This window comes from Thalassophryne amazonica, chromosome 5 (genome assembly GCF_902500255.1).
Source record: "Thalassophryne amazonica chromosome 5, fThaAma1.1, whole genome shotgun sequence".
Classification (NCBI taxonomy): domain Eukaryota; kingdom Metazoa; phylum Chordata; class Actinopteri; order Batrachoidiformes; family Batrachoididae; genus Thalassophryne; species Thalassophryne amazonica.
Window position 1 is genome coordinate 96,737,774 of NC_047107.1, and position 12,470 is coordinate 96,750,243.

General features: G+C 40.6%; 1 protein-coding gene across 1 annotated transcript in view; it reads right to left on the minus strand.

Moving 5' to 3' along the window:
- Positions 1–4,569: 4,569 nt before the first annotated feature.
- pmpca (peptidase, mitochondrial processing subunit alpha) overlaps positions 4,570–12,470 on the minus strand; it is a 32,786-nt gene continuing 24,885 nt past the window's right edge. Inside the window, 11 exon segments of the mRNA XM_034170921.1 lie at positions 4,570–4,786; positions 4,903–4,939; positions 4,941–5,048; positions 5,126–5,185; positions 5,256–5,346; positions 5,438–5,463; positions 5,465–5,557; positions 5,643–5,742; positions 5,950–5,954; positions 10,034–10,221; positions 10,224–10,296. Of these exon segments, the coding sequence (XP_034026812.1) occupies positions 4,590–4,786; positions 4,903–4,939; positions 4,941–5,048; positions 5,126–5,185; positions 5,256–5,346; positions 5,438–5,463; positions 5,465–5,557; positions 5,643–5,742; positions 5,950–5,954; positions 10,034–10,221; positions 10,224–10,296 (978 nt within the window). The 3' untranslated portion in view covers positions 4,570–4,589.

The window sequence follows — 12,470 nt, forward strand, 5'->3', positions numbered from 1 at the left end:
CAGTCACGTTCTGGTACACATCGGAATGTTTGGATTTGATTGAATTACTACAAGTATGACTGAAGATTAGCCATCGTGTCCATCTTGTATTTCTTTCAAGAAATTACATCTGTAGACTGAGCATTTGGCAAATTCTAGTCACCTGATGTACAAAGCGTGCATACACAAAAACGTGGCATACATCCGTCTCCACTCCACCAGATGTATCAAAAGTGAAATGACCGTGGAAATGTGCAGTGCGTCACGCAAAAATCCTGGCTGACGTACGCACATTCTACAGCTCTTGTTCCACTGTGGACATGTAAAGGTGATGCTGGGAACCGTTAATAGTGTGAAAACAAAAGGTCAGAGTGATGTTCACATCAGAGACACACTGATGAGCAGTTAACACACTGACGTGTTTGCAGTGAAATGGGGTGGAATGTAAAAGCATGTGCAAAGTAATGCATAAATTGACACTAGCAGTGGCTACATTAGCGTCAGAGGACCTTGCAAATGGTTGCAATCTGATCTGAGTCTGTAATCAGGGAATGCAAGGATTTACTTGCAAATGATGATAATTGGCTCATAAACGATTCGATTACCAAGGCCACAGTTACTGGAGTTGCGTCCTGCTGGCACAGAGCGTAGTACAAGGAGGAGCCAGGGGTTGTCTGGGCCTACACAGGTGCCTGCCCTGCTGGGCTCCTGGCAACGGGCATTCCAGCGGGAGCTGGCTGATCGGTGAGGAGTGTGCCTGTCAACCTTGCACCGAGCCATGCCAGCTGTGTGGGACAGAGTCGTCTGAATGTCATCCAGGTACATTCCACCATGATGGGGCATTTAGCAGTGAGAGCCGGTTTCCCTAATGTAATCTGAGCTGTTAACTGCACACGTATTCCTATGACGACACCACCACATGATGAAATTATTAATAGGAAACATTTTCATTCCATCATTGTTCAATCAAATGTGATGCACAAATGTGCATCAGGCTGGAGGCTGCACGGTGCACGATGGATGGCTGCTTGAAAGTCAAATAATTTGTGTAAATTGTTCCTAACAATAATCAGCATGGGCACATTTAGGCATGTGCGCATTCAAATAATGTTTTTTGTTATTATTAATGTGATTTTTTTCTTGATGGTGGAACTAGAGATTTTCTTAACAAGCCCCCAACGGTGTCAGTATGTGTCAGTGAACGTGTGTGCAATGTTAATGTCACACACTGTCAGCCGCCATGTACCTAATATTGCTTTACTTCAGTGTGCGTGCACTGCTCTGGCCTCAGCATTTACACACACACTCATTTCATTTTCAATTTACATTATGGCGAGCTGCATGAGAGAAGGCCGGCCGAGCCAAAGCTTTCGATGTTTTTGCACACTTCCTTAAAAAGTTCTTTAATTTATACACACAACACACAGACAGTGGCGGACGTCATCAAACACACAACACTCCATACTTATGGTGCCGTCAACATGACACAACCAAGCTATTTGAATAAATTTGCATATTCAGATAGAGGCATATATAGCCAGGGAGGAGTTTGGTGCGTGTGCTCAATTCCACGTTCAATGGGATGTACAAACCGCATGTGCATGGATCATGCCTATGCACACTTTGACACATCTGAATTTTTTTCGTGCTTATGCTAGTTTCTGGGTTTTAACGTACGTCATGTTTCAGTAGGAAATCCATGCTTTGTACATGAGGTCCCAGGATGTTAATTAATGTAATGGTTACAGTGCATCCAGAAAGTGTACACAGTGCTTTTTCCATTTTTCTCACGTTACAGCCTTATTCCAAAATGGAATTTTTTTTTCTTCAAAACCCCTACACACAATACCCCATAATGCCGATGTGAAAATTTTTATAGATCTATATATAAACTAAACTAAAACTAAGAAATCACATATACATAAGTATTCACGGCCTTTGCCATGAAGCTCAAAATTGAGCTCAGCTGCATTGGGCCTGTATTGTAGAGTGGCCAGATGGAAGCCACTCCTTAGTAAAAGGCACATGGCAGCCCACCTGAGTTGCCAAATGGCACCTGAAGAACTCTCAGACCATGAGAAACAAAATTCTCTTTCTGATGAGATAAAAACTGAACCCTTTGGTGTGAATACCAGCAACATTTGGAGGAAACCAGGCACCAGCCGTACAGTGAAGCATGGTGGTGACAGCATCATGCTGTGGGGATGTTTTTGAAGGAAGAATGAATGCAGCAGTGTACAGAGACATCCTGGATGAAGACCTGCTCCAGAGCGCCCTGGACCTCAGACTGGGGTGACGTTTCATCTTTTCACCAGGACCATTGACCCTAAGCACACAACCAAGATATCAAAGGAGTGGCTTCAGGACAACTCTGTGAATGTCCTCGTCAGAACACAAACTAAGCATGAAGTCAAAGTAATTGTCTCGTGGCACAAATGAAGAGTACAATAACATTTTTGCCTAAAGGCGCTTCACACAAAACAAAAAAAAAATAAGATAAAATGAATTAAAAGATAAAAAAAAAAAAAAAGTATTTCTGCTGCTTGGAAGGTCCCAATGAGCACAGTGGCCTTCATCATCTGTAAATGGAAGAAGTTGGATCTACCAGGACTCTCCCAAGAGCTGGCCGCTCACCTAAACTGAGCGATCAGGGAGAAATGTCCTTAAGTGGCCCCAGTCAGCGCTCAGACCTGAATCAGATTGAACATCGCTGAGAGATCTGAAAATGTCTGTCTGATGGAGCTTGAGAGGTACTGCAAAAAAAGGAATGGACAAAACTACCCAAAGATAGGTGCACCAAGCTTGAGGCTATAATTGCTGCCCAAAGGTGCATCAACAAGTATTGAGCAATGGGTGTATACTTATGTACTTAATACTTATGTACATGGCTTCTTAGGTGTTTTTTTTTTTTTTTTTTTGATTAAATTTACAAAAATAAAAAAAGTCTCATTATGGGGTGTTGAGTATAATTTTTTCAAAGGAAACATAAAGATGTTATGTCACAAAATGTGGAAAAAGTGAAGCCCTGTGCATACTTTTGGATGTACCCTATATACCACTGTGAGAACTCAGAGGTGGACTGCTCGTTGGTGAATGTGTCCTTCCCATAGAAACAGACTGTACATACTGATGGTCATTGTACTGTTAATGCTCATTTTAATGGGTCAGTTGGGCATTTAATGCCTTTGACACTCGTTTACTGATTTCTAATCTCGCCTGTACACGAACGGTACTTGAGGTCACATTCCCAGCTTTAACTGCAGTGGATCTGGTTCATTTATGAACCTTTGAGCTGTCATTTCTTCTGCTACTACACAAAGTGCCTACAGTCAGCTCATGTTTCTCGGGACCGCGTTCCTTTTTTAATATGCTAATGTAAATGATTGAACATGCTGTAATAAAATCTTTTTTTTCCTTTTCATTTTTTAAAAAAACATTTCCAAGAATGAGGCCCCCTGCATGTTGTACACAATGTATAAACTACAGAGAAAGTTTAAATATTTTTGATATTATTTTTCATATTTGATATGAGCAAGATACTGAATATCCACAGCAAGACAAAACTGCTATAACATTTTAAAGTTTATTACGGAAGAAACTGCATTTATTTCCCAACAGCCACTGTCGTCATGCGCCACTGTGATAGCAGCAAAATAGAGCTGCCACATTTCAGTGCCGTCCAAGGAAATGTCAGATAGGAGACTCGGATCAGACCTCAGCACAACCATACAAACATGATTACACTGTCACGTCCCGCTGAGACAATTTACATTATACTAGAGGACAAATCGGTAACAGTCAGTGGTTAGTTATGATGCAAAATACTGCAGCTGTTTTGGGGGTTAAGTGTTCTTTGGACATTCATAATTTTAAACAAAGTTTAGATCCACCTGTAGTGTTTTGTCACATTCATAAACTTCAACAAAACTGTGAAATCTTAAACAGGAAATTTCTAAAAATTTAGGTTTAAAATGGGGGGGGGGCAACAGCAAGACCAGAAAATGGTGACGTATGATTTTGTTGCACATGCAAACTAAATACAGACCTTCCTATATTATAAATACAAGCCAGATAATACTGAGCCACAAACTAGTTCCAGAAAGGTCTAAGAACAAGTGAGCAGGTGAATCACCAACAATTCCTTATGGCTGTTCAAAGTGCTGTTAATCACCTGCTGCATTCTGAGTGCAATAAAAACCTGCACCCACTCAACTTTTTTTTCAGCAATCTCTTTTTTGCTTATATATATATATTAATATTTTTTTTTTTTTTTTTTGAGCTGTGGTCATGCTGCTTTCATTCAGTTTAAATTTTAAGTTTTTCTTGTCCTGACCTTTCAAAAATGTGGCGTGGTTACGGCAGGTTTATATTTGCACTGAAAAGGCTGCACCTTACCATTCTCATTGTACTGGTTACAATGATGATAAAGAATCTGTGTATCTTTCTGGAGCCAGTTTGAGGTCACTGTTGTTGCATGAACAAACTATCTTAAAATTCCCAATCCTCAGGAGTCCATTCAGATCCTGCGGCGAATCCAGCTCCATTTCCAGAGTAAACTGAGGAAATGCTGTGGTGGACTGAACACCGGTACAAGCCTAAAGTCCAGTTTATTAACAAAGTTCCAATGCAGAGTGACAGTTATCGGAAGAGGCGATAGACACGGGCAGACGCCCATCTTTGCTGGACAGGGCGACCTGGATGTGCTCATATGAGGGGAGCTCCGTCAGGTCTCCCAGAGCTGCTACTGCAGGCCTGCTGCGAAGCATCTTGGTGCTCACCCTGCTGATGTCACTGGCTGTCACGTTACCTGGACACATTTTGTTGTAAAAGAAAAAAAAAAAAAAAAAAAAAATTCAGAGAAATGAAATAACTGCCCGTTTATAATCACATACTTTGTGATTCGGATGGGGTTTTCCCACTCACTTATTAGTGCACACAGTTCATGTGGCAGCTTTCTCTTTGCGGGTAGCGAGAACCTGACGGCCTACGTCTTCAAAAACAACAGGGCGTGACTCCAGGTTCATCATCAACATGGACTTGAGCTGAGTCTTGGCTCTCTCCAGTTCCCTCTACATACAAAATAAAGCCACGTCAGCAAAAACAGAGTTAAGTGCTGTGAAGCGAAACGTCTTGTCCGATTCTTTACCTCGCTGCATTGCCAGACATCTGAATGAACTCTCTGGTTATATCTCCACCATTCCCGCACCTGAAGATGAAGCAATGCATCATTAACACCTTGCAGGTGATTCACAAAGTGGCTCTGCAGATCGACTCGCCTGTCGGGGGTCTGCACTGACATGGATACACAGCAGACCGGTGTCCTCATAGCTGTGATGGTAGGAGGTGGCGTTGTACATCCAGTGATGCCTACCACAGGCAAGGACAACATTGTGAACATCAAATGTGTCGTTTTGCCATTAGGTTAGTGACATATTCATGCTGAACAGAGGTTTGTCACCTGTTGAGGACATTTAGGTAGAGGCGGTGTGAACATGCCTTTCCCAGGTCCTCCTGCAGAAAAAGAGCCGCCTCCACCCATCATCATGTTGAGCACCGCAAATGGGATGAAGTCGTCGTCCTGTTACGAGAAAATAAAGCTTTGGTTTGGAAGATTTTGACTTGAGTCGGTCAAAGTGACAGTGCTAAAGACAGGCAGTAGCTACCAAACACCCACCAGGAAGGAGGCAGCTCTCCAAGCCGATCATAATATGGGTGAGCTCGGGGATGGGGGTGGGGCCAAGGCTCACATCTGACATTGTCCTTCTCCATCTAATGTCAAAAAGAACAATTATTAACCTTTTCAAAACCCAGAATGGAAGCGATTTTTACATGAAAACAGCTGAGTTCAAATGAAACATTACACCAATAACGTCTGACACTTTGGTGACAATGGAAGCGACAAACAAAAGGACGTCAGCACTATACTATATTTTACATGATGAAGCTTAATCTTATGAATGCATCCACAACCTGAGCTTTACACTATGAGTGTGTGTGTTGTGTGTGTATGTATACAACCCCTGGCAAAAATTATGGAATCACCAGCCTCGGAGGATGTTCATTCAGTTGTTTAATTTTGTAGAAAAAAGCAGATCACAGACATGACACAAAACTAGTCATTTCAAATGGCAACTTTCTGGCTTTAAGAAACACTATAAGAATCAGGAAAAATAATTGTGGCAGTTAGTAACGGTTACTTTTTTAGACCAAGCAGAGGGAAAAAAATATGGACTCACTTCTGAGGAAAAAATTATGGAATCATGAAAAACAAAAGAACGCTCCAACACATCACTAGTATTTTGTTGCACCACCTCTGGCTTTTATAACAGCTTGCAGTCTCTGAGGCATGAACTTAATGAAACAGTACTCTTCATCAATCTGGCTCCAACTTTCTCTGATTGCTGATGCCAGATCAGCTTTGCAGGTTGGAGCCTTGTCATGGACCATTTTCTTCAACTTCCAAAGATTTTCAATTGGATTAAGATCCGGACTATTTGCAGGCCATGACATTGACCCTATGTGTCTTTTTGCAAGGAATGTTTCATAGTTTTTGCTCAATGGCAAGATGCATTATCATCTTGAAAAATGATTTCATCATCCCCAAACATCCTTTCAATTGATTGGATAAGAAAAGTGTCCAAAATATCAACATAAACTTGTGCATTTATTGTTGATGTAATGACAGCCATCTCCCCAGTGCCTTTACCTGACATGCAGCCCCATATCTTCAATGACTGTGGAAATTTACATGTTCTCTTCAGGTAGTTATCTTTATAAATCTCATTGGAACGGCACCAAACAAAAGTTCCAGCATCATCACCTTGCCCAATGCAGATTCGAGATTCATCACTGAACATGACTTTCATCCAGTCATCCACAGTCCATGATTACTTTTCCTTAGCCCATTGTAACCTTGTTTTTTCTGTTTAGGTGTTAATGATGGCTTTCGTTTAGCTTTTCTGTATGTAAATCCCATTTCCTTTAGGCGGTTTCTTACAGTTTGGTCACAGATGTTGACTCCAGTTTCCTCCCATTCGTTCCTCATTTGTTTTGTTGTGCATTTTCGATTTTGAGACATATTGCTTTAAGTTTTCTGTCTTGACGCTTTGATGTCTTCCTTGGTCTACCAGTATGTTTGCCTTTAACAACCTTCCCATGTTTGTATTTGGTCCAGAGTTTAGACACAGCTGACTGTGAACAACCAACATCTTTTGCAACATTGCGTGATGATTTACCCTGTTAAGAGTTTGATAATCCTCTTCTTTGTTTCAATTGACATCTCTCGTGTTGGAGCCATGATTCATGTCAGTCCACTTGGTGCAACAGCTCTCCAAGGTGTGATCACTCCTTTTTAGATGCAGACTAACGAGCAGATCTGATTTGATGCAGGTGTTAGTTTTGGGGATGAAAATTTACAGGGTGATTCCATAATTTATTCCTCAGAATTGGGTGAGTCCATATTTTTTTCCCTCTGCTTGGTCTAAAAAAGTAACCATTAGTGACTGCCACAATTTTTTTCCTGATTTCTTAGTGTTTCTTAAAGCCAGAAAGTTGCCATTTGAAATGACTTTAGTTTTGTGTCATGTCTGTGATCTGCTTTTTTTCAACAAAATTAAACAACTGAATGAACATCCTCCGAGGCCGGTGATTCCATAATTTTTGCCAGGGGTTGTAATATATATATTCCTCGTTAACCATGCAAGTTATGTGAGGTTGACCAAAAAAAAAAACCCCAAACAAACCTTAAACTCACATTACTTTGCCATATACAATAGTTTTTAACCATTTGAAGCGTGATTCCTTCCAGGATGGTTGATGATTTCTTCATCTGGAGTGGCTTCGGAATCTTTTTCTTCCTCCTCCGGCTGCTGAAAGTCAGCAATGAGGGCTTTGTCAGTGCAGATGATTCTGGAAGATTTTAAGTTTTTGGGTGTGACTCTTTAGATCCTTACTGGTGGTTCAGACTGGGTCAGGATTTACACACGCGTGTGGCAGGCGCGTGAAACAGAATCATCCACCCTCATCGCTGACCTGCAGCAGCCAGAGGAGGAAGAAGAAATCATCGTCCAGAATTATCTGCACTGGACGACCCCTCTCAAAAATTATCAAATCAAAAATGAAATTGAGCGTGAGTAAAGCAGAAACGCGACTTACGCCAAGAGATAGAGGTTTACAACACACTGTGCAGCATTGTAGTAAATACAGATGTCAGTTATAGTTGTGTACAAAATACCAGTGTGTCTGAAAAGTGAGTAAAGCAGTGGGAACACTTCACATTCTATTCCAAATGAAACAAAGAAAAACGTTTCAAATTTGTTGTTACTTCACACAAAGAAAAAGGAATATTAGGCTACTTAAAAATTGCATCTGCATTTTTCTTTACAAACACAAAGGTTTACTATATAAACTGAAGAATTCTTTCTGCCAACTGCTTCACATCGGTATTGCACTGAGTCGATCAGTTTCTGGCGCCTGTGAACAGGTATTTCAGCCCAGGATGTTCGGACTACGTTCCACAATTTCCACTTTACTCAGATTTTCAGTGAGAACTGCACAAGAACCATCATATACATTTGCTGCCTTTGTCCTCAAATAAGAGCCACCTGTAAGAGTTTAAAAAGTGTCATAGAAAGAAAGAAAATGCAGACGTCGCTATTTTTTTGCACAGGCTAATACTCCTTTTTCTTCACTTTCTGTTAAAGTAATAATTTTGATAAATTGTTCTGCATATCAGGGCAGAATGGTGGATCAGTGGTTAGAACTGTTGCCTCACAGCAAGGAGGTCATGGGATCAATTCCCAACTGTGGCCTTTCTGTGTGGAGTTTGCATGTTCTCCCCGTGTTTGTATGGGTTTCCTCGGGTGCTCCGGCTTCTTCCCACATCCAAAGACACGCAGGATGGGTGGATTGAAAACTTTCAATCGTCCGTAGGTGCAGGTGTGAACGTGTCTGTAAGTTATATGCGGCCCTGCGACAGACTGGCGTCCTGTCCAGGGTTGTACCCCACCACACGCCCTATGACTGCTGGGATAGGCTCCAGCCCCCGTGACTTTACTTGGAATAAGCGGTTTAAAGATGAGTGTGATGGGTGAGTGTTCTTCTTATTTTCATTTGCATATGTGGAAATAAAAGCTATTTTAAGGATTTTGAGTTTTACTCACTTTTTAAACACATGCTATTATTTAGAACATAACTGTATATTGACTGAATGACACTGATGAAGACTGGTGGCTGTTTCAGATGTTAAAAATACATTCATCCTTATTAATCAGGTTTTCTGTCAAGTTTCTGCTGAGTAGAAGAATCGATCTAAAACTCATCTGTGGTATGGAGCAATGCCCTCAAGTTTACATTATTTTGCAGTACTAAAACTGCAGCGAACAAATGCAAATTTTCAATCTTGTATCCATTTTACAACTGGATAATTTTACATTCACTCACCAGTTTGAGAACTAAAAAGAGTGGTACCTTGATTACAGGCACAACATTGATTATTACTAGACTGTTAGATTAATCAACAGCTAATTTAACAACCGTTTAATGAAAACTGAATGAATGAAAACTGTTTATTTCGAACATTGATACAACAATTACAAGATAGATCAGTAAAGACAACAACAAAAAGTTCCTACTGTGTACCCAACATGTCCGATGTAATCATTCTGAGTCATTAAAAAAAAAAACACCCAAATTCTCTAAATTCCAACTTCCTAAGCTGAATAATTTTTTGGGTTATTTTAGTAGCCTTTTTACTCATCTTTGACACTAAGTGGAGTATCTTTGGGCTGTGGACACAACAAGACACGTGAAGGCATCATCTTGAGCTCTGGAAAACAGTGACCAAAATTTTTCACCATTTTCTGACACCTTATGGGCCTAACAACTAGTCGCCTAACCGATTACAAAAATAACTTATTTGCAGCCCTAGTTTATACATATAGTCACTCAAATGTGTGTGCAGAACATAAAGATCGATATTGATCTGCTACGGTGACTCCAAATGAAAACGGGAGAAGCAGAAAGAGCTAGTAACAAAGACAAACATGCCAGTCACCTTTATAATTCCACCCGTGTACTGGGCGACAGAGAGGTCCACCTTGGCTGATGTGCTCGTTCCCCACACAGGCTGCACACCCCAGCAGGTACTTCTTCGCACACTCGACAGCTGCTCGTGATCAATGCCCACTCCTGCCAGCACCATGCGCTCAGGACGGTAGTAGTTGCGAAGGTAGCTGTGAAGTGTTGCTTGTCAATCTTGTCCACATTTTCTGCTGGACAAAAACGAGGCAATCCCACAGTGTTGCCTCGATACGCAGCCTGGAAACAAAAACATAGTAATAAAAAAAAGTACAGGAATCCAGTGGATCCAATTTGCACTGTGATTGTGGGGGTTTAAATCCAGTGTTGCCCATGAAACAGCAACAATTTAGACATAGTGAAGACTTTTTTAACTGATACAGTTTAAACTAATACTTTTATCATTGGCTTTGCTATTCTGAATCAAAATTGGACAAAGAAAAAAAAAACTGCATTTCATCACATTTTGTACAGGACACTTTGAATCTGTATATACGAGGTGAAACTAGGTCAGATAAATGAATAATAAGTAATTTAAATTCACTGGCTTTATGATATGACTAATACATTTTTTTTAAATAATCAAACTTTAATTTTAAACTTTATTACAAATTTGAAAATCTGCAGTGACCAAGCAGTTAGCAAATGGACTGCATTTATATAGTGCTTTTCTGTCTGATGCAGACGGAAAAAGCGCTTTACAATAATGCTTCACATTCATCCTGATGTGAGGGTGCTGCCCTACAAGGTACTCACTACACACCGGGAACAACTAGGGGATTAAGGACCTTGCCCAAGGGCCCTTAGTGATTTTCCAGTCAGGCTGGGATTTGAACCAAGGATACTCTGATCTCAAGCCCAACGCTTAACCACTAGACCATCACCTCCCGTAGTGTGCTTGTTTCCAGAGCAGGAGGTTCCCTGTTCAAGACCAGCTGTGTCGACTCTCCATGGAATTTGGAGGTGCATCAGGAAGGGGAAAAAACTTGTGTCAAATCAACATGCAGATCCATGTCGGGTTCACTGCAGTGACCCCAAGTGGAAGAGGGAGAAGCCAAAAAACTTTTACAAATTTTAAATGATCAAAGACAGCCCATCTGCAGTACCTTGTGGCCCACCAGAGTGCTGTAGACCACACCATGCAAATCATCAAGTGTATTTTAAATAGCGAGGCAAACAGAAATCCCATCTCATCAGTGCAAAAATAAAAAAATTATAGAAATTGCCTACGACCAAAATAATGGCATCATCTTTGTGTGTCTGGGAATTTTTCCGTAAAACAGCAGAAATGTGATGTGACGTTTGAACCATGTAATAAGTAGTATTGTAATCTGTGTGTGTGTGTGTAAGAGAGAGAGAAAAAGGCAACTAAAAACAAAAACTAGCTGGAGGGATTTTCACCAAACTTGGTGGGAATATACTTAAGTAGGTACTGTATCTGAAGATGATTAACTGACAAAGGTCAGGGTTAACAAAACACATTTTCTGCTACATCTCCACAACCAACATGGCTATATCCCAGTATGCAGAGCACACAGGGATTGCATGACTTTTCATATTTTTTTGAAAACCTAAAGTATTATTGCAAAAATAAATTGTAACACTGATCTACATCAACCCTGGTCCATAACATTTGAAGGCTGCATAACAAACTTCTGTCAGTCCTTCACTGAAAGGAATTTGTAACCATGCAGTAAAAAAAAAGAATGGACTGCACATACAATAGTGTTCAGAATAATAGTGCTATGTGACTAAAAGATTAATCAAGGTTTTGAGTATATTTCTTATTGTTACATGGGAAACAAGGTATCAGTAGATTCTCACAAATCCAACAAGACCAAGCACTCATGATATGCACACCAGGGCTGTGAAATGAAGATTGTGAAATCCGAGGAAAATTTGCAGCATTTATTTTCCTCGAAACTGCGGATCCGAGGAAACTGATTTGTATCTATAACACACAGATCAGTGTCCGTGGACCTATAAAACTTGCATGATGTCATAAAAAAAAAGAGAACACTTTGCGATAAGCATTTTAAAACTCAGTAACGATCACGATTAAAGAGTCCAACACTAACACCCCTGCCCCCTCCCCATGATGAAATCCGCGGAATCCCACAGATCCGCTGAATTTTCACAGCCCTGGCACACTCTTAAGGCTATGAAATTTGGGCTATTAGTAAAAAAAAAAAAGTAGAAAAGGGGGTGTTCACAATAACAGTAGTGTGGCATTCAGTCAGTGAGTTTGTCAATTCTGTGGAACAAACAGGTGTGAATCAGGTGTCCCTTATTTAAGGATGAAGCCAGCACCTGTTGAACATGCTTTTCTATTTGAAAGCCTGAGGAAAATGGGACGTTCAAGACATTGTTCAGAAGAATAGCGTAGTTTGATTAAAAAGTTGATTGCAGAGGGG